The sequence below is a fragment of the Tenrec ecaudatus genome, chromosome 10 (assembly GCF_050624435.1).
Source record: "Tenrec ecaudatus isolate mTenEca1 chromosome 10, mTenEca1.hap1, whole genome shotgun sequence".
Taxonomy (NCBI): domain Eukaryota; kingdom Metazoa; phylum Chordata; class Mammalia; order Afrosoricida; family Tenrecidae; genus Tenrec; species Tenrec ecaudatus.
The window spans coordinates 74367564-74387707 of NC_134539.1; the positions used below are offsets into that span (position 1 = coordinate 74367564).

The window sequence follows — 20144 nt, forward strand, 5'->3', positions numbered from 1 at the left end:
TCTGAATTTTGGTTCAAAAATTAAAATGTTCAAAAATCAGAAGTTTCCTAAAATTAGATAGATTGCCGTGCACGTGGAATGAAAGAAGAAAAGAAAATATAGTTCTTCAGCATAACTCCCTCACTGTGAAGAAGAAAGAGACCTTGCAAGAACAGAAAACCGGTTTCTGGAACAGTTGACTCTCTCCCAATTCTCAGATTGAAGGAGGCCTACAAGGTAGTAGTCCTAGTAGAAAATCATTTGCAAAGTCACAAATTACTAGAAGACTACAATCCCCCTCCACCCACCCCCAAAACACAACCCATCATTCCCTTACAAAATTTCTTAAGGTCAGCCAGTGTGTAAAAGCTTAAATCCCTTGAGTTTATATTTGCTAATACCTGCTGCTTGCATGGTCTTGCATAGTTTTAGTAATAATCAAGTGTTAAGGTTTAATAATAGGCTTCAGTTGACCAGTGTGGTAGCTAGCTACACATCTAAGGTTGCAGGCGCATCTGATTTAGAGTAGGGTAGACCTGGAGTTAGTTCTGTGACATCGAGTTGCTTTTGTCCTCACTTTTACTACCCATAAAATGGGAAGGATTTCTTTAATGATTAAATGTAGTTATGTATGTGAAAACCCTATACATCGTCTAGGGAGCCCAGGTGGTGGTGTGCTAAAGCGCTGGGCTGCTAACTGCAAGGTCAGCTGTTTGAAACCACCAGCTGTCCCGAGGAAGAAGATGGATTTCTACTCCTATGAGGAACCAGACTTCAACCAGTGCTCCAAGATGTGAATGCAACATATCAGCATGAAGCAGGGAACCTGGAGAGAGGTCTGAGGGTCCGGCCCCAATCCAAACTACGTGGACAAGCTACCCCTGCCCTCAGAAGAATTTACTTCAGAGGACAACTCTGAAGCTACAGCTCACGGAGAGGGACATGTTTGATCAGAGCACATGGGAGCAAATGAAGGGGGGGAGAAAGAGTGGAGCACACACATCCTGCCCCACCAAGCCTTGAGGATGATATATCTGCTCAGAGCAGCCAATGCACAAAGAGAACCTTATGGCCGGCCCCACTATGAGACATGACAACCCTCACTGACCCATAGCCCTACAGGGGACAACACTGGAGACACAGTGTGGGAATTGTACTCAATGTGATCCCACCGTACGGAGGCAAAACACTAAGGACATGGCACAGAACAGCAAGGGGAGCAGAGCAAGAAAGTCCTGAGGGAGTACCAAAAATACTTTGCAGCCAAGGCATGGCACTGCATCAGACTCCATCAACAAATAGACCCTGAACTATTTACAGGCGTTTTTTTTTTTTGGTCGTTGGTTTGCTGTTGTTATTTTGTTGCTTTGTTTTGCTCTGTCTTGTTTTTGTGAATAGTATTGTCTCTGCAGGTCTATATAGATAAGATAGGCAGATAAACAATCTGGAGGAGAAAAACAACAGACCGATGGTTCTAGGGGGGACACTGGAAAGGGGGAGGTGGGGGAAAGGAAGTGCTGTTAACAAACCCAGGAACAAAGAAACAAGTGATCCAAAATCGGTGGTGAGTATGGTGTAAGAGGCCTTCTAGGGCTTGATCAAAGGCAATGTAACCCAGAGGAACTACTGAAACCCAAATGAAGGCTGCCATGATAGTGGGACAAGAGGAAATGTAAAAGGAAATAGAGGAAACAAGTAGGAGGCAAAGGGAATTTTTAGAGGTCTAAATACAGGCATATGCATATGTAAATATATTTTTATATGAGAATGGGGAAATAGGTCTGTGTGAATATATTTATAGATTTAGTATGAAGGGAGCAGATGAACATTGGGCCTCCACTCAATTACTCAATGCAAGAACACTTTGCTCTATTAAACTGGCATTCCATGATGCTCACCTTCCCGACGCTATTGCTGAAGACAAAGCGAGTGCATAAGCAAATGTGAAGAAAGATGATGGTGCCCGGCTATCAAAAGATATAGCATCTGAGGTTTTAAATGCTTGAAGATAAACAAGCGACCATCTAGCTGAGAAGCAACAAAGCCCATATGGAAGAAGTGATCACGAGGTGTGATCACAAGGTGTCAATGGGATCAGGCATCAAACAACAAAAAAATCATATAATTGTGAATGAGGGGGAGTGCCAAGTGGGGACCCAAAACCCATCTGTAGGCAACTGGATATCTATCCCCTTACAGAAGGGTCATGGGGAGGAGATGAGCCAGTGAAGGGTGCAAGGTAGCAATGATGAAACATAGAACTTTCCTCTAGTTCCTAAATGCTTCCTCCCCTCCACTATCATGATCCCAATTTTACCTTACAAATCCGGCTGGACCGGAGGATGTACTCTGGTGCAGATAGGAACTGGAAACACAGGGAATCCAGGACAGATGATCCCTTCAGGACCAGTGGTGAGTGGTGATTCTGGGAGGGTGGAGGGAAAATGGAGTAGAAAGAGGGGACCAATTACAAGGATCTACATATAACCTCCTCCCTGGGGGAGGGACAACAGAAAGAGGGTGAAGTGAGATGTTGGACATGTAAGACATGACAAAATAATAATTTATAAATTATCAAGGGTTCGTAAGGGAGGGGGGTTGGGGAGGGAAGAGTAAAAATGAGCTGATGCCAAGGGCTCAAGTAGAAAGCACATGTTTTGAGAATGATGGCAACAAATGTGCTTTACACAATAGATGGATGTATGGATTGTGGTAAGAGTTGTATTAGCCCCCAATACAATGATTTTTTAATAGGCTGTTAAAAATTAATTAAAATTATCAATTAAAAAGTACATTAAAAAAAAAGACAGAACTGCCAATTCAATGGCAGGGAATTTGGTTTTGGAGTTATCCATTGTCTGGGCCCAGAGAAAACTTTAAAGAACTGAGTCCATTGCTGTCAGTGCACTCACTGTGACCCTGTAAGGCAGACTAGAACTCCCAATAAGACCTCTAAGACTGTACTGTCTATGGAAACAGATTATCACATCTTTCCTGTAGCAGCTGATGGATTCTAACCCACGTTCAGAGACAAGCACCTAGTCCTCAGCACCATCAGGGCCCGTAAACCACAACAAACCACTGTCATTGAGTCCATTCCAACCCAGTGTGACCCTGTAGGACATCGGAACTGCCCATAGGAACTCTTCATAAATGAAAGTAGTATTGGCCCCTGTTTTCATGGTAGAATCATTGTCTCGTTAGGACAAAGCTTCCTAACGAACACTTTGGAAACACTTACTGAAACAGTGTTGAGTAGGTGAATTCATGAAGGTGGAGGCTCTGGAGCCCTTGAGCCACTGTTCCAAAAGAGTTTAATTAATGAGGTGATGAGAGCTGTCTGCAGTGGCCTGTCAATTGTCTTAAATGAAAATTATGAATATGCAATCAAAATTTGTCAATAGCTTGAACTTGGCATGAGTGGCTAATATGCTGGATTTTAAAAGACTGACAGATCGAACTCTGCTAGCTAACACTGGACATAGATGTGTTTTTCTTTTCTAAAATTGTTTTTGGTTAACACAAATTTATTGTTAAAAATTTGGAAGGATTTGAAAACACACACAACACCCAACTATGCCTTACCCTAGTGTAATTCTAAAGCAGTGGTTCTCAGGGGTTACCGGTTCATAACAGTAGTGAAATGACAGTGATGAAGTAGCAAGGACAATAATGTTATGGTTGGGAGTCACCACAACATGAGGAACTGTATTATAGGGTCGCGGCATCAGGAAGGTTGAGAACCACTGCCCTAAAGGCACCCTGTTGGCATAGTGGGTTACAAGTTGGACTTCTAGCTGCAAGGTCAGCAGTTCAAAACCACCAGCCGCTCCACAGGAGAAAGATGAAACATCCTCCTCCGGTAAAGATTTAGTCTGGGAAACCCTGCCCTGTAGGGTTGCTGTGAGTCAGAATGAACTTGATGGCTGTGAATTTTTGAGTGAGAGTAACTCAGACTAAAATTCCCATACGTACCCCTCTAGAGTGGGAGTGCGCAAACACAAAACAAAATAGGAATCGCACTCCACATAGGGCTTTCGAGCCAAATAGGATACAATTAGTAAATGGTACAGCAGGAACCTGAGCTGGTGAATCATCTGGGCAGAACCTAGCCACTGCTGCCCCATCTCCTCCCCTCTCATCCACCCCCCTCCCTAACACACCTTGGATACAGTCTGTCACACCTTGGATACATTCTATCGGTGTTTCTACATACCAGGATCTGTACAGATTAAAGGAAATACTTCATCTAAGTACTTAGCATATGGCCTAGCTAGCATATAGTAAGTACTGGATAAGTTAATATCAAAGTCATGGCATTGCTGTAATCCTCTCATTTTACAAGGATGGGAACACGCTCAGAGGGCAATAACTTGCTGAATGATGTACAGGTGATCTTTAATGTTGCTGTTGGGAGCTGTCAAGTTGATTCAGCTGAAGAAAACCCTGCCTGGCCCTTCTGCACCATCCTCACAATTGTTCTGTTACTTCTGAGCCCGTTGAGCAGTGTGTCTCTCCTGTTTGTTGATCTTTTTTTGTGACCCGCTACCATTCAATATACATGCACATATGTAATGTGTGTATGAGTATATATATTTAAGATAGATCCAGCTATGTTTTGCTCCCTCTGCTCAAATGCCACTGTAGGAAGCATTCCTTGACTCCTTGTTCCTCTCTCCTGTTGTAGGCCATGCCAGGTTTTCTCCTGTGTTCCCATAACCCTTTGTACATACCTCTTCTATATTACAAACATAGGTATGGATTCCTGGTTTTACACCTTTGTCTCTTTCCCTGGCCTGTGGCTTCCTCAAGGGCCTGGCTGAGCTTTCAGCTTTGTATCTTCTGAACCAAGCAATGTGACAACTGTGGAGTGATCGGGTTTTTTAATTAATAGGTTGCAGGCATCGAGAGGGAGCTAGGGGGCAGGGGGAGCTAGCGTGCAGTAGAGTAGTATCCAGATCGATAATTCCATTGCGCGTATCTCTCTGTCATCTTACAAATATTTCTTGAGTGTTGACTTGTGCCAGACATGGATCAATGCAGGGACTTCAGGTAGTGTTCAGTCAGTACTTGTCTATTTAGAGTTGGGCTAATGGGGAAGACAGACGCTGAACAATGAAGGACATACGGTGCTTTTTATCAAGTCGAGTGTTGCTCAGAGAATAAGGTTCCAGGAGAGTCCAAAGCAGGGGACCTTGGCATGATGGGGTGGAAAGATTCATCTGAGAATGCTCCAGCGAACAAGTTTGCCAGCCACAGGGAAGTTGAGGACATGGTGTGGGGAGAGAGTGTGCAAAGGCCCTGAGGAGGGAAGGACCATGGTACATAACAGGAATTTAAGGATGATCAGTGTGGCAAAGGCAAAGCAGAGATTGGTAGGCTGGATAGAGGCCAAATTCTGGAAGACTTTATACATCATGTTGCAGATTTTGGATTTTAGCCTCAGAGCAATAGAAAGCCTCTCTAATGTGATTGACTCAGTACTAGCTTTTACAGAGACATGACCATAAGAAGTGACCAGGGTGGAAAGAGACCTGAAGTTTGTATCATATTTGGAATATATAATCCAAATGCTTTTTAAATGGATTGTATAGTGTGGAGGATTGTTGTGTGCAAACCTAAAGAGTAATAGGTGTTCAGAGAAGCAGATCTGGTTTGAATATCAGAAACAGTGTCCTAACCCCTAGAGACGGTTGGAACACAGAGGGCTGTCTCAGGAGAAGGTGTGCAGCTAGAGGCTACAAGACCTTCTGGCAGAAAACCTACAGCTGGACTTCCTGCACTTGGTGGGAGGACCTTTTTGGGCTTTGTGGTTCTTTCACACCAGTGCCATTGAGTCAATTTTGACTCATAGTGACTCGATGGGGCAGAATAGAGCTGCCACTGTGGGTTTCTAAGATTGTGACTCTTAACTGCAGTAGAAAGCCTCATCTTCTTCTGTGGAGCAGCTAGTGATTTCAAACTCCTGACCCTGTGGTTAGCAGCCCATGTGCAACCCACTATGCCACCAGGAAAGAGCACGAGGGCTCTTTCTTCATGCTATGATCACTAAATCTGCCCCTCCCATACCACCTTGCATATGAATCAATAGGCATAAAACTGGACTTCATCCCTTCCATTACACTTAAATTCTCTAACTTGTCACTGTGCAAATGCAAATTTGTTGGGGAAAGTGGATCAGTACTGACTATTACTATTAGATATTTGAAGTTGTATTTCTTGAGTTACTTAAAGGGTCCCCTATGGCCGCCAGAAAGCACTAACTCTTGTGCCGACAGAGGGAAAGCAAGCCAGTGTTTAAACAGTAGTCAGGAGACTCCAAGAGAAACCAAAACTTCAGAATCTCAAGCACAGACTACTTATGGGAGATTTGTATCTTTTTATGTAATTAGGACGAGAAAGTCACAGAAGATGGAGGAATCTGGTATTTCTTCTAGGGGAAGTGTGCACATCCTGCGTTGAGCCATATTCATGTGAGCAAGAAAACACTCCACTCTGCAGGCCCTCTGTGGAGAAGGTGGTGTCGTCTGCGTCTGTGAAGATCGCAGCCTTGCAAACCCGATGGAACAGTTGCACTCTGTCCTACATGAGTCAGAGTCAACTCGATGGCAGTGGGCTGGGGTTTGCTAGCCTGTAGTCAGTGATCAGATGGGGTCTTGAACGGCAAGGAGAGTTGGATGGAGGGAAAGAAGTGATGGATGGAGCAGAATTCTCATTTGGAATTGGAACTGTGAGTAGGAATTGTCTCCAAACCATCTGAATCTGGGAGCAGCTTGAGGGGAGAGGATGACAGGGATCCAAGCACACTGGGATAAAGCAGGGATGAAGGCTTCCACTCCCTGGGCATCGGCGAGGACACAGCGGCCCGGGCTTCTTACCTGCACGTGGACTCACCGGCTTGCTTTGTTCGGAGGGAGTCAAGATTCACTTCCTCTCCTCTGTGTGCTTGCGCAAATGCAGTCCTAGAGCTCAGAATTGACGTAGTGCGCAGACTTAAAACAGATGTCCTTATTAACATTCAGTCCCCAAATAGAAGCCTCTTCTGGATCCTCACCCTGAGGTTAGCTACTTTAGCATTTAAGACAGGGTGGGTGAGGTGTAGTGAGATGAATGAGGTGTGTGTGTGTGTAGGTGGGGGTGGCAGTGGTGGTGCCGAGTCAAAAAATCGATTGCAAACCCTAAACTGTTGCTTGACATATGGGGCATAATGATCCCTGCAGGAAGAGATGCAATTCTGTGGGCAGTCAGGCTTCACTCTGCGGTCTGTCTTCATGGACTAACGCATCGCTGTTGATCTTTCCTTTGGGGAACAATGCAGCAAGCAAAGGCGACCAAAAGAAAATACCACGCAGCCACAGCCAGCGAGACTCCTCTGGTGAAACAGAGGCGTGAGGCACCATCGTTCGCAGCCAAGAAAACCAGTGTCCCAGAAACTCAAAAGACTCTTCGGGGGAAGGCACAGAAAACAGCTTCTCCAAAGAAGTACTCTGCTGGCATCAGGAACGGGAACCAGGAGGAGAAGCCGTGCATTAAGACTTCATCGCTGTTTAAAAACAACCCTGAGATTCCAGAACTCCACAGGTATGTCTGTATTCGGCTGGCCTGCTGGACTGAAAGGAGTCCAGTGTGTTCTGCTGTGGTCTTTGTATGTCGGAACTGATGACTGGGTTTTTGTCTGTCCTCTGCAGACCTGCAGTAAAGCAGGTACAAGAGAAGGTGTTTACTTCAGATTCTTTTCATGAACTGGACCTCCATCCACATCTAGTAAGTACTTTTCAGGGCTTGATATGTCTGGGGGGTGGGGGTAGGCTTATTCGTTCAGAATGTCTGTGAAAGGATAGTTCTAGGAAGAGAAAGGGATTATTCTGCTCCAAGCGCCCCGAGAGGATTCCATTTGATAGGCTCCCCTTCTAGGACAGTGCCCTTTGCTAGGGTAATTGTGTACTGCCTCCCAACATTTTGTATTTTCCCCTTAAGAACTCAAGACTCAAGACCCCTTTGGGACCGGGACTTTAGGTGGCTTCCTTGTCTGTTAGATATGGCAGTGAGACCATTCTGGTGGTAGATGCCACCGTGGCCATAGGGGAGGGGGCTGAACTGGCTTCTTGATGTTAAGGGAAAAGGAGACCATTTTAACATGAATTTCTTGCAAATGAACTAGCACCTTGTTATTTTTTTAATATTTTAATGGGTTTCCAGACTTAGGAATGAGAGGTAAAAAATACATTCACCTTTAGATAGTCCTGGTCTCCGTTGCACGTGCAGTCCTGATTACCTGCCCCTTCTTGTTTACGGAGTGTGCTCTCACACACAGGTTTGAGCAGCACCATAGATATTTGGGGCTGGATAACTCTTTGTTGTAGGGCTGCCCTGTGCACTGTAGGACATGTACCAATATCCTTGGCTTCTACCCACCAGATTCCAGTAGCACCCCTCACTGTGACAACCCAAAATGTCTCCAGGCATGGCCACATGTCCCTAAGTGTGGGGGGGAGGGGGAGCCACATCAACCCTGGTTGAGAACTGAAGGTGATTTGAACTTCATATGATCATGGTAATTGGGTTCATGCTAGTATATTCTGCCTTTTGTTTCCTTTTTGCCATTAAATTCTACCACACACACCCCACCATGTTAAAGAAAATATGTTTTCTTTTGTCTACTCTCAGATTTCTACAATAAACACAGTTTTGAACATGTCTAGCATGACCAGGTAAGAATTCCAGACTAATCTTAATTGTCTTAGAGCTCAAGTGCATGTAGCCAGATGACAGTGGAATTGTCCGTGAAGGACAAAGCACATGTGATTGATTCTTGGCATTAGGAACAGATGCCTGCTGTTGACCAACCAGGGTCCAACTTATCTGTCGCCGCTCAGTTTGTCCATTTCCCCCAGTTAATGAAGGGGCTACATTTCCACACCTTTCTGTTCTGGGCTCGAAGCTAAACCACGATGAGCTGCATCTGGATAGCACGGTCATCGGTGGTTCCTTGAAAATAATGTGGGTAAAATAGCCATGTGAGCATGTCATTTCTTAGTGGTAAGAATTTGAATCAACCAAAAAGACTATTTGGTTATAAATAGATGCTGTGAAAAAAATATTTTTAAATCTTTATTAGCAATGATAACACATGGAAAATGAGATTAGGGTCGTAAAGGGTGTGGCTATATTTTTCTGTGCATTTTAATAATGATGGGTGCCTTTTACTTCTCTAAGTAAAAAAAATGAATGAGAATATTGAAGAAGAAAATAAGGATCCTCCTCCTCCTCCCACCTCACCACCACATGAGGCTTCTCTCGGCATTTTCAGCTCAGCACCAGGAATTCTGTGGGGGGTTTAATACTTCCAGTCTTCAGATGATTCTTCGTACCTGCTCTTGAATGTTTAGGATGATTGATCAATCAAAGTGGGGTGATTTCATTTTGTGTGCACACTATCTGCCAGTAGACAGATATGTAACATGTGACAGCTAAATAAGTGTTCTTTCTTCTGGGTGCCCAAGTGTTCAGAAGCAGAGTATTCCTGCACTACTGGAAGGCAGAGACGCCCTTGTGAGATCTCAGACAGGTTCAGGTCAGTGGTCACTGAATCTTCTGCCTTCTCATATGTCCAGGTCAATGGCTGTGGAGTAAACTATTGTTGGATAGTGGGGTTGCTTTGTTTTATTTGGGGGTAGGGGAACTGTGCTTGCTTTCAGTTAGAGCGGTGAATTTGTCTGGAATGAAAGGCAGGGATGATTAATGGACTGTATCAGGAAGTGGTCACATTCTGCTGTCATTCTCGGGAGCCTATTTCCGGCCTCTGCCAGGTCCTGCCTTCTGTGGCCAGAGCTGCCTGTCATGGGCAGATGTGACTGAGTACCAGTCACACGCTTTTACACAGAAACCTCCTTTTGCTGTATTCCAGACCAGTCAGAACTCACCCCTCTAGTCCTCTGGTACCTTAATGGGAAATCCCCCTGACTAGCCCACCATTCTGAGGAGTAACCCAGAATTTCGTTCACATAGGATCTCTCCCTGCCTTTAAAGACTAGCTGTAGTGTACCAACTAGCTCCTGATCCCACGTGCCCTTGCAGAGGGCCTTTGGTTGCCTTGAAGCTCATCTAACTTTTAACCACACCCCTCGAGTTGAACTTCTGTGGGATGTGGGAAATGCACCTTCACCTCCCTTGTTAGATGATGGCTAAAGGCGCTGAGGCCGGAGGCTTTTTTTGTTCTTGTTAAGTGCTGTCGAGTCGGCGCCCACTCCGAGTGACCCTGTGAACAACAGAACAAGACACTGCACCATCCTCACAATTGTTACAGCCACTGTATCAGTCCATCTTGTTGAGAGCGCTCCTCTTTTTTGCTGCCCCCCTACTTTCCCAAGCATGATTTCCTTCTCCCGGGACTGATCCCTCCTGATAATATGTCCAAATAAGTCTTGTCATCCTTGCTTCTAAGGAGCAGTCTGGCTGTACTTCAGCAGAACTGAGTGGTGAAGGAGATGAATAGTGTGGAAGTGAGGTACCCTCCCTTCCCCGTTGCTTGGCCATTGGAGGTGCATTCTTTCTTTGCCTAGACGCTGGTCCGACCCAAAGAGAACAGCCTGTGTCCTGTATGATTCTTGCTTTTCTGTAGGACATGTGCTTTCATACCTTTTATTTTTAAGGTAAAACCCTTGCCTACTGCATTCCTGTGGTCCAGTCCCTTCAAGCAATGAAAACAAGAATACAGGTGAGTAGGAAGTGTTTTCTCTATTGCTCTTCATAGTGCCCAAGCAAGCATCAAACTGACCCACGCCAGTTATACTGGGACTGAAAGACTCTCTTCACTTGATGTTGTGTTCTTCCTTTTAATTCCTTTATTAGTTTATTTTTTAATCATTTTATTGGGGGCTTGTACAGCTCTTATCACAATCCATACATACATCCATTGTGTCAAGCACATGTGTACCTTTATTGACATCATCATTTTCAAAACATTTTCTTTCTACTTAAACTCTTGCTATCAACTCATTTTTCCCTCCCTTATGAGCCCTTGATAATTTATAAGTGTTTTTTTATTCATGTCTTATACTGACCGATGTCTCCCTTCACCCACTTTTCTGTTGTCCATCCCCCCTGGAAGGGGGTTTTATGTAGATCATTGTGATCGGTTCCCTTTCTACCCCCACCTTTCCCTTACCCTCCCAGTATTGCTACCCTCATTATTGGTCCTGAGAGATTTATCTGTCCTGGATTCCCTGTGTTTCCAGCTCTTACCTGTACCCATGTACATGCTCTGGTCTAGCCAGAATTGGGGTCATTATAGTGGGGAGAGGAATCATTAAAGAACTAGAGGAAAGTTGTATGTTTCAATGGTGCTGAACTGCACCCTCACTGGCTTGTCTCTTCCTTGTGACCCTTCTGAAAGGGGATGTCTGCTTGTCTGCACATGGGCTTTGGGTCTCCACTCCACACTCGCCCTCATTCACATTGATAGGATTTTTTGTTCTGTGTCTTTGATGCCTGATACCTGATCCCACTGATACCTCATGAACACACAGGCTGGTGTGCTTCTTCCCTGTGGACTTTGTTGCTTCTCAGCTGGATGGCCGCTACAGACTGTGCCCACAGTAGAGGAAAATAAGCATATTTTGTAATCATCATAGTAGGTATAGCAGGGAGCCTTTGTAAAGTACTACCCACCCCACCCCCTAGTATATCATCAGGTGCTGTTCTCAATGCTTCGCTTATGTTATGTTCTTGGATCTTAAACTACCCCTACATATACAAAATTCTAGGGATCGCAGTTTTACGAAAAGAAAAATTGGAACAGTACGGTACATAACTTGCTGATATCTACATTGAGTCGTGGTGGCAGTGGATCTCCCAGAACTTGAGTCCTATTTGATTCAGAGACAAATTCCTCCCTCCGTGCTGTGGTTTCGTGGCAAGGATTAATTATGGTCACCTGTGCTATGTAGAAGGAGCCCTGGTGGCACTGTTGCTTAAGTGCTGGACTGCTAACCACAAGGTTGTCGGTTGAGACCCACCCACTGCTCCGAGGAGAAAGATGTAGCCACTGGCTCCTGGGTGGGGCAAAGGGGGTCCAAACTGGGTTCCTTGGATAACCCAGGAGGTGGTTTCACTCTGCCATGCTTTGTGAGCTTAGGCTCCATCTCAAACCCCAACCTATCATCTCACTAAGACAGACTTAGTTTGTTTTTTTCACTTGAGAGGAAATGGGAGGTCAGAAATGGGAAGTGAGGCGGGTGCACAAAACAGATGGGAAGAGCTCATAGATTACTGTCTTCTTGGTTTGGACTTGCAGAACTAGGACCGGATGAAGTCTCCTGATATTTGTGAGGCAAAATTAGTAGCAATAAAGCCAAAGAACCAAACCTGTGGTCCTTGGGTTAATTCCAACTCATGGCAACGCACGCATGTTCTGAGCAAGCTGAGCTCTGGAGGGTTTTCCTTGGCTGGGATCTCTGGGGCTGCATCACCAGGCATTTCTTCCAAGGTATTTCTGTATGGCGTCCACTGCCAGTCTTCTGTGGTATTCTCCCCAAAATGAATTTCACCTTTAGGACACTCAAGTGGAGGGACAGTCCTCAAAGGAATCCCTCAGTGCTTTCTTGAAAGTATCAAGTCATGAAAGACAAAGAAGAGCTGAAGTTTCTTCCAGATGAAAGGACGTACGCCAAGTAAATGCACCATGTCCTGGATCAAATCCTGATCCAGGAAAGAAACACTACTGGGCCCACTGACAACTTCGAATAAGATCTGTTCGTCAATTAATAGCAGCCAGTGTCAATGTCCTCATTTTGAGGATTGTACTGCGGTTAATTAGAATGGTTAGCATACAGGAAATGGGGATTCCTTGTACTCTGTGCAGATTTCTTTAGTGTGGCATTAAAAGAAATGAAAGGGTGGGGGGATTGTTTGTTTTTGTAAGTGAGTTATAAAAGAAACTCCACGTGACCTTCCAAGTGGTAGAGCTCTAGCCATTAAAAATTACACTTTTTCTATGTGCTCTTTGTGAATTTGAGCAGGTGTTATGTGAAAGGGGGCAGGTCACAAAGCCCTCTGTGTAATCGGTTTCATCAATAGTAGCAGTCTCTGTATGCAGAAGTAGACTAGAAAGCTACTTATCAAACCACTAGGAGTTATCTCTGCACTGGGTGATGAAGCATTCTGTGTTTCTTAAAGATGGTGATTTTTTTTTCCATTGAGCACTTTAAAATTACACTGAGATAATTCCATGTAAAGTGATTCCTATTGTATGTGGTACATCCTAAGAGATGAACAAATGTAAATCATTACAATAACATAGTAAAAACAATTGTATCCACGTATGTTCTCCGGGAGACTCTCTTGCTAGTCGAGGTTCCTTCTTCACACAAGCTTGGAAGGAGTGGGAATTTTTGAGCTGGGATGAGATCTGGAATTCCAGCCAACTCTTACTCCACAGATGTGTGAGGCAGGGAGATGAGATGACATCCTGAATATGGACTGGGCAGTGAGTCACTGCTCACACCCTGGTCCTGTGTGTAACTCTAGGCAAGTGCTTTCCCCCTCAGTGCCTCTCTGCCCACCCCTGTGACAAAGGGATAGTAGCGGGACCTGTGTTCTAGAGCACTGCTTTTCAACCTTCCTCAGGCCACGGCCCTTTCATTACAGTTCCTCATGTTGTGGTGGCCCCCAACCATAACATTTTCTTGGCTACTTCATCACTGTCATTTTGCTGCTGTTCTGAACTGTGCAAACCCTGTGAAAGGGTTATTGGACACCCCCCCCAAAGGGGTCACGACCCACAGGTTGAGAACCACTGTTCTAGAGTAACAGAATTTAATGAGTTACTGCATGTCAATTGTTGAGAACTGGACTCTAAACCCTCCCAAAAAGCGCAATGCCATTGCCTTAGAGTGGATTCCAGACTGCCGCAGAGGGCTTCCAAGGGCGGGAATCTACAGCAGCAGACTGTCACCGACTTTCTCCTTGGAACAGCTGGTGTGTTCAAACCACTGAGCTTTCCGTACCAGCTCAACACTTAACGACTGTGCCCGGGAAGGAGTCCTAGATGCTCATTGAGCTAAGCACCGGGCTGAACTGCTAACTGCCAGGTTGTGTAGTCAAACCACCAGTCAGGTTGCAGGAGAAAGATGAGGCTGTCTATGAGCATCACGTTGTAGTCTCAGAAACCCTAACGGGGCAGTTCTGTCTGCCCTATGGGGTCACTGTGAGTCAGGGTCAACCCAAGAGTGAGTGGGAAGCTGCAGCCAGGGTGTCCTAGCGGCCCTGGTGTGTGTCCTATGTTAGTTGTCATCGTCATCCACAAGATCACATGGCTAGTTTGAAAGGCGATGCTGTGATTTGCTTATGTTCAGAACCCTTATATGAGCCATATAGGTTTTTAATTTGCTTTTATTTAATTTTTTGTTTAATATTGGTAGCAGCTTGTTCTATGAAAGATGCTGTATTCTGGATAGACAGTTTTCCAAGCTCCGATTTAGTTCACTTATTTCAAGTAATATTCAGTAGAGTTCCATGGAGCTTCGTTGTAAAATGATTTGACCTGTAAAAACCATATCTGGAGAGAGCAGCAAATTCAAGGCACCCAGCAGGTTCTTAAATTACTTTGGTGATGGAATAAGAATGGACTGCTTTTCTGTTTGGGCTATGATTTTTCTAACATCACACCCCATCTTTCTTCACTCACTTCTGCCCTGGGAGGAATTGATTTTTCTTTCTTCTTCTCTGTGTAGCAACACCTTTTGAAATGTCAGAATCTCCTAACGTCACACAGTGGCACGTAGATACCGCTGTACTAACATGTTTACCGTTCCTCGCCTAGGCTTCAGCGTACTCTCACAAAGTTGATACTGAGTACAGAGCACTCGTTTGAATTCCAAGTCCTTCCCTCCTTGTGGGTAAATGTTTCCTATGCAAAACATGAAGACCATGCTTGTAATTGGATCTGCTGTTAAATCGGAGCCTTGCTTCCTCACTAACGTTGTTGTGCTTCATTAGTTACTTGTGTCTGAGCCCTTCATTGTGCAAGGCATTTTGGAACCACTTTGTTTTCTACCATTGTTATTTTCAAACACGGAGGTTGCTAACCCAGTAAACAGCTCTGCCCTGTCCTACTGGGTCAAATCTGAGTTGGAATTAATTGAATGGCAGCGGAGTTGGGTTTTTATGCTTCCAGGGTAAGCTCTGCATAGCAAACAGATAGGAGTACGCATAGAAACCCTTTTATTTGGGAGGGGTTTTTTCTCATTGTTTTTCTGTTTGGTTGGGTTTGAAAGGTAAATGGCCGCTTATTATGCATGCTGCTCTCCCTTGTTTTTGCTCACTTATGCTTTCAGGATAGAGTGGCCCTATTTTTTTTAACAGCCTCCTAGTATCTTCTTGGGTGTGTGTACTATAAATTATTCCATCAGCCCTTAACTGGTGGGATTTACATTTTCAGTATTTTTCTATTAACAAGACTACTGTGTGTATTTTCTACATCTATAAGGTTGCTTCTTGCACATGTAAGCGTGTGTCTGTAGAACTTCCTGGAAGTGGAACGTGCGTTCTTAGTTTGTGAGGCAGTAATGCCAAATGACCCGCCTGAGGCCTGACACCAGCTGGACTGCCCCAGCAGTGTTGGAGAACCTGCTTGCCCGTGCCTTCGTCCAGTGACAGTCAGTTGTTCTGGTTTTGCTAATTTAACCAGTCTGTAGCTTTAATTCGTAACTTCTGTCATTTGCGCCCCTGAACATGTCTTTGTACATGTAAAAGCTATATTTTGAATTCATACAGCTTTTTCTGCTGTAACAACGTTATTCTACTTGATTTATAGGTCTTTTTGTTTTCCATTTCATTTATAGGCCTTTATTTTTTATCTATATAGATTATATTTATAAGTTTAATATATTTAATATAAGTTTAATGTATTTTAGAAATTAAAGGTATTGTTCTACCCTAATTTTTGGTTTATTTTACACTGAATACTGGTGTCCTATACTTCATAGCATTTTAAAAAAATCATTTTATTGGGGCTCGTACAACTCTGATCACAATCCATACATACATCCATTGTGTCAAGCACATTTGTACATTTGTTGCCATCATCATTCTCAAAACACTTGAACCATTGGTATCAACTCCTCATTTTTTCCCTACCTCCCTGACTCTCCTTCCTTCATGAACCCTTGATAATTTATAAATTATTATTATTTTTTCATGTCTTACACTGACCACTGCCTCCCTTCACCCACTTTTCTGTTGTCCATCCCCCAGGGAGGGGATTCTATGTAGATCCTTGTGATCGATTCCCCCTTTCTCCCCCACCTTCCCTTTACCTCCTGGTATCGCTACTTTCATTTTTGGTCCTGAGGGGTTTGTGTATCCTGGATTCCCTGCGTTTCCAGCTCTGATCTGTACCAGTGTACATTATAGGCCTTCTTTTTAAGTTAAAGAAATTATTCCATTCTCTTATGGGTAGCATATTTTCACCCTCAGTTATCAGTTTATCCTTGATTACATTTAGGTAGTTTGTTAGGCAATTTCAATTTTTTCCCCTTTATTTTTAAGCGTTTTATTAGGGGCTCATACAATTCTTATTGCAATCCATACGTTGGTCAATTGTGTAAAGCACATTTGTACATTCATTGCCCTCATCATTCTCAAAACATTTGCTCTCCAATTAAGCGCCTAGCATCAGGTCCTCTCAAATTTTTATGTAATGAAACATAACCTATCTTCTGCCCAGTTTCTGAATTTTTATATCATCTGTAAAATGACCAGCTGAATTCCAGCTTTATTTTCCTAACTGTATGTTTTCCTTAGAGGACTTTTTAATGATTTTCTCCAAGTTGATATCAGATGCCCCTTTGTTTCCTAAATTTTGCATATATTTGGATCCTAATTGTTTTTTGAATCCTAAATTTTGCATTTATTTAGATCTATTCTAGACTATATTTTCTACTGTTTATTTATACCAGCATTTTTTTTAATTTTCTGAAACTTTACATTTGGACCGATGTTCTTTTATTAATCTTTTCTCCTCCCATATATATCTTGGTTATTCTTGCAGCACATTTATTTTTCCATCAAAACTTGGAAATCTGTGATATTTAAAGTATGTGTATAGGTACCTATGTGTGTGTACATTTATATATTTTGTGGCATTTTTATTAAAGTTGCATTAAATTTATAGCTTAATCTAGAAAGAATTGGCTTATTTATATTAAGTCTTCTTGTCCAAGAATAAAACATCTTTCCATTTATTCAGATTTAATTTTATGCCCCTCAGAGGTAGTAAAAATGTTGTCCACATACAGTTTGCCCATTTTTTTATTGAGCTTATTTTTATCTGTTTTATTGCTATTGTAAATGTGAATTTCTTCCCCCACTTCTATTGTATTTTTTAACTTTCTGTGTTAGAAGGCCACTGATCGTTCGTTTGTTTGTTTTTAATATTTTTGCATTCAGTTACTATGCTGAATGATCTTGTTTGCAATAGATTTTGGTTGATTCTATCAATGTTGCCTTTTGGATAAAATAATGTCATATGCGAATAGTGATAACTTTGCTTCAGCTTTCAATTGTTAAACATCATTTTTTTTTCTTGTCTGATTGTGTGGGCCAGAACCCCTGGAACAATGTTACATAATACATGCATGGGGGAGTCTGTGTTCTCGCATTGTTCTGTTCTTTAATCGGAAAGCAGCAGTGTTTTCCAGCTGTCTGCTTTGTAAGTTCTGTCCTGCAGAGCCATGTAATAGTTGTTCTTCCCTCTCCTGACATGTCTTTCCTATGTCAACAGCGCAGTGACGGCCCCTATGCTCTGGTCCTCGTGCCAACAAGAGAGGTGAGCCATCTCGTGTTAGGGTGAGCTCTAAGTAAATGCCTGTTTCCTTTTTCTCTGTGCTGCACAAACCACTGCACACTCTGTTCTTTCCCTGGGAGATTCCTCTCAGGGAGAAAGACTCAGGTACTATTTGCAAAGTATGGACAGGCTTTCCCCTGTCGTCTAAAGACTAACAGCACTGCAAATGTCTGTCCCTTCAAAGAGTCAGGTTTTAAGTGTGTGTGTGTGTGTGTGTGTGTGTGTGTAGCAACTTAATTCAAGAATGAACCCAGTTGGCTCTAAAATGAACATGGATTTATATATTTTTTTAAAGAAGCTACTACTACCAAAAGTTGTACTTGTTCTGAAAGTTAAGCTTCTCAATTGTTTCCCCTTCCTTTCTTGATGGCTGTCTTTTCTCTCGGGCCTGTTTTATTTGCCCACAGAGGCAAATTCGGAGGAGGTGTCTCTTGTCTGGGTTGCCAGCTAAGCACCTCCTTGCAGAGGACTGATCATGGCATGGCGGTCTCGGCTCAGCCTTTCATAGAGGCTGTGGTGCCATATGTCTGTTCAGTCCAGGAAGACGCCGGCACAGGAGCTGTTTAGATTTTTACGGCAGCAGACTTGCTACTTCCCTAGAATGCCTCATGAATACTAAACGTGTGGGAAGTGCCTGTCTTCTTGGATCAAGGGACTCTACAACAGCTTCCTTTGATAGTGGTCAATGGTAATATCCAACATTCATTTTCAGTTCTGCAGTTTCCACTGGGTTTCTATTTGTTACAATGACGGTGTCTCTCAGCATGCAGCTACGGCTTTCCTCTGCCAGATTCTTGGGAGCCTGAAAGCTAAGTTCCCAAAGGCTAGCTGGTTGCATTGTTGTCCCAGCTTATTTCTTCACCTCTATTCTTTCTCGCTCTAAAGAGTGCCATATCCAGGATGGGCACGTGTCACTTCTCTGTCGTTGTGTGTCACAGACTCACTTTTTCTGTGTGCCTCTCTGGGAATGTGAGCCAGCAGAGGGAGCACAAAACACTGTTTCTGTAAGTGTCCAAGGAAAGAAGTGGTGTCCTTACCGGCCTTTTCCCAAACTGACAGGTTTCAGGACCATCTAAGAACAGGATATAGTTCAGAATCTATTTTGTATGTTAGATTTTTCCCCCTTGTAAAGCTTCCATTCCAATCTTAGTTTGGATCTTAATCACTTTGTAGTGTCTTTAATTACACACTCATACACACACCCAAAAGCTCCTACTCATATCTCTTGATTGGGCTGAGCTAAAACAAGTCAGGGCCCCGCTTCCCTGCACATCCCTAGAGGTCAGCAGCTGCCCCCCTGAAATGAGGAGACCAATGAACAATACCTGGAGTGCCTGCCTGCCAGCCAGAGCTGATCAACTACAGCCTGGACCATGAACCTTGCTGCTGCAACACGGACGGACTCCCCCCCTCCCACTTCGCTTAAAAAACTCCAGGCCCCCCCGGCAAAGCCCTCGATTCCCCTGGGCTACTAGCTAGACCATGGGGCTTCGCCCTAATAAATCTATTTCTGTTTCTGCTTTCCCTTTGTCCTTTCAGTTATCTTTGTCTCCCTATGCCTCAGTTTACCTCTCAGTCGTCCCGTGCCTCAGTTTACCTCTCAATCACTAACCTTTTAATATCTTTTTCAGCTGGCCCTGCAGAGCTTTGACACTGTCCAAAAATTGCTTAAGGTAAAGTAAGCCCTGAGTTCTATCCGATCTTGTTTTCTGGCTTTCTGAGGAAAGAGAAGTACACCGCAATCTTTGCTTTATGTTCAAAGAGCTGTGGATTACGCTGACTTTTCTCTATTTCTGAGATGTCTCTGCTTTAGTGAGGTGCACTTCTTGGGCTTTGCAGATCTCAGGGAACTGTTGATGTCTAGCTTAACTAGATAGCAAGTGTTTCCTCGGGCTTGTGTTGTGGGTTCGGATAAAAGAAGACCACTGCAATGTCCAGTTAGAATTAGTGAAGTCTAAATAAAAACGAAGCCGGGGCTGCAGCGGAAATGCTCAAAGGGAACCTTTCTCCAGACTGCAGGCCCTTTCCCCTGACCCATTTTCTTTGACATCATTCAGGAAGGGTAGAGTACAGAAAGCAGAAGAAAAGGCAAGTTAAAATACGTATATCACTAAGTGGTATTGTCAGAAGTAAAACGAAAGTACATTTAGGTAAAGTTTCAGGTGTCTTGGTTTATGAACCCCATTCCTGGATTTCCTTTCTAGCTGTCCTCCAGCAGGGGAGGGGATAGACACACCTGCCCCTGAGAGAAAGACTTAACAGCATCTCTTGATAAGGGGAGAGGTGGTAGTTGAAACAATGATTGCTCTTAAGCCCTTAG

General features: G+C 43.7%; 1 protein-coding gene across 1 annotated transcript in view; it reads left to right on the top strand.

Moving 5' to 3' along the window:
* The window catches only part of DDX31 (DEAD-box helicase 31), an 83954-nt gene that overhangs the window by 679 nt on the left and 63131 nt on the right, over positions 1–20144 (top strand). Inside the window, exons 2-8 of the mRNA XM_075560580.1 lie at positions 7298–7560; positions 7668–7743; positions 8647–8690; positions 9483–9553; positions 10632–10696; positions 17762–17806; positions 19456–19497. Coding sequence (XP_075416695.1) covers positions 7298–7560; positions 7668–7743; positions 8647–8690; positions 9483–9553; positions 10632–10696; positions 17762–17806; positions 19456–19497 — 606 coding nt within the window. The remainder of the gene's footprint in view (positions 1–7297; positions 7561–7667; positions 7744–8646; positions 8691–9482; positions 9554–10631; positions 10697–17761; positions 17807–19455; positions 19498–20144) is intronic.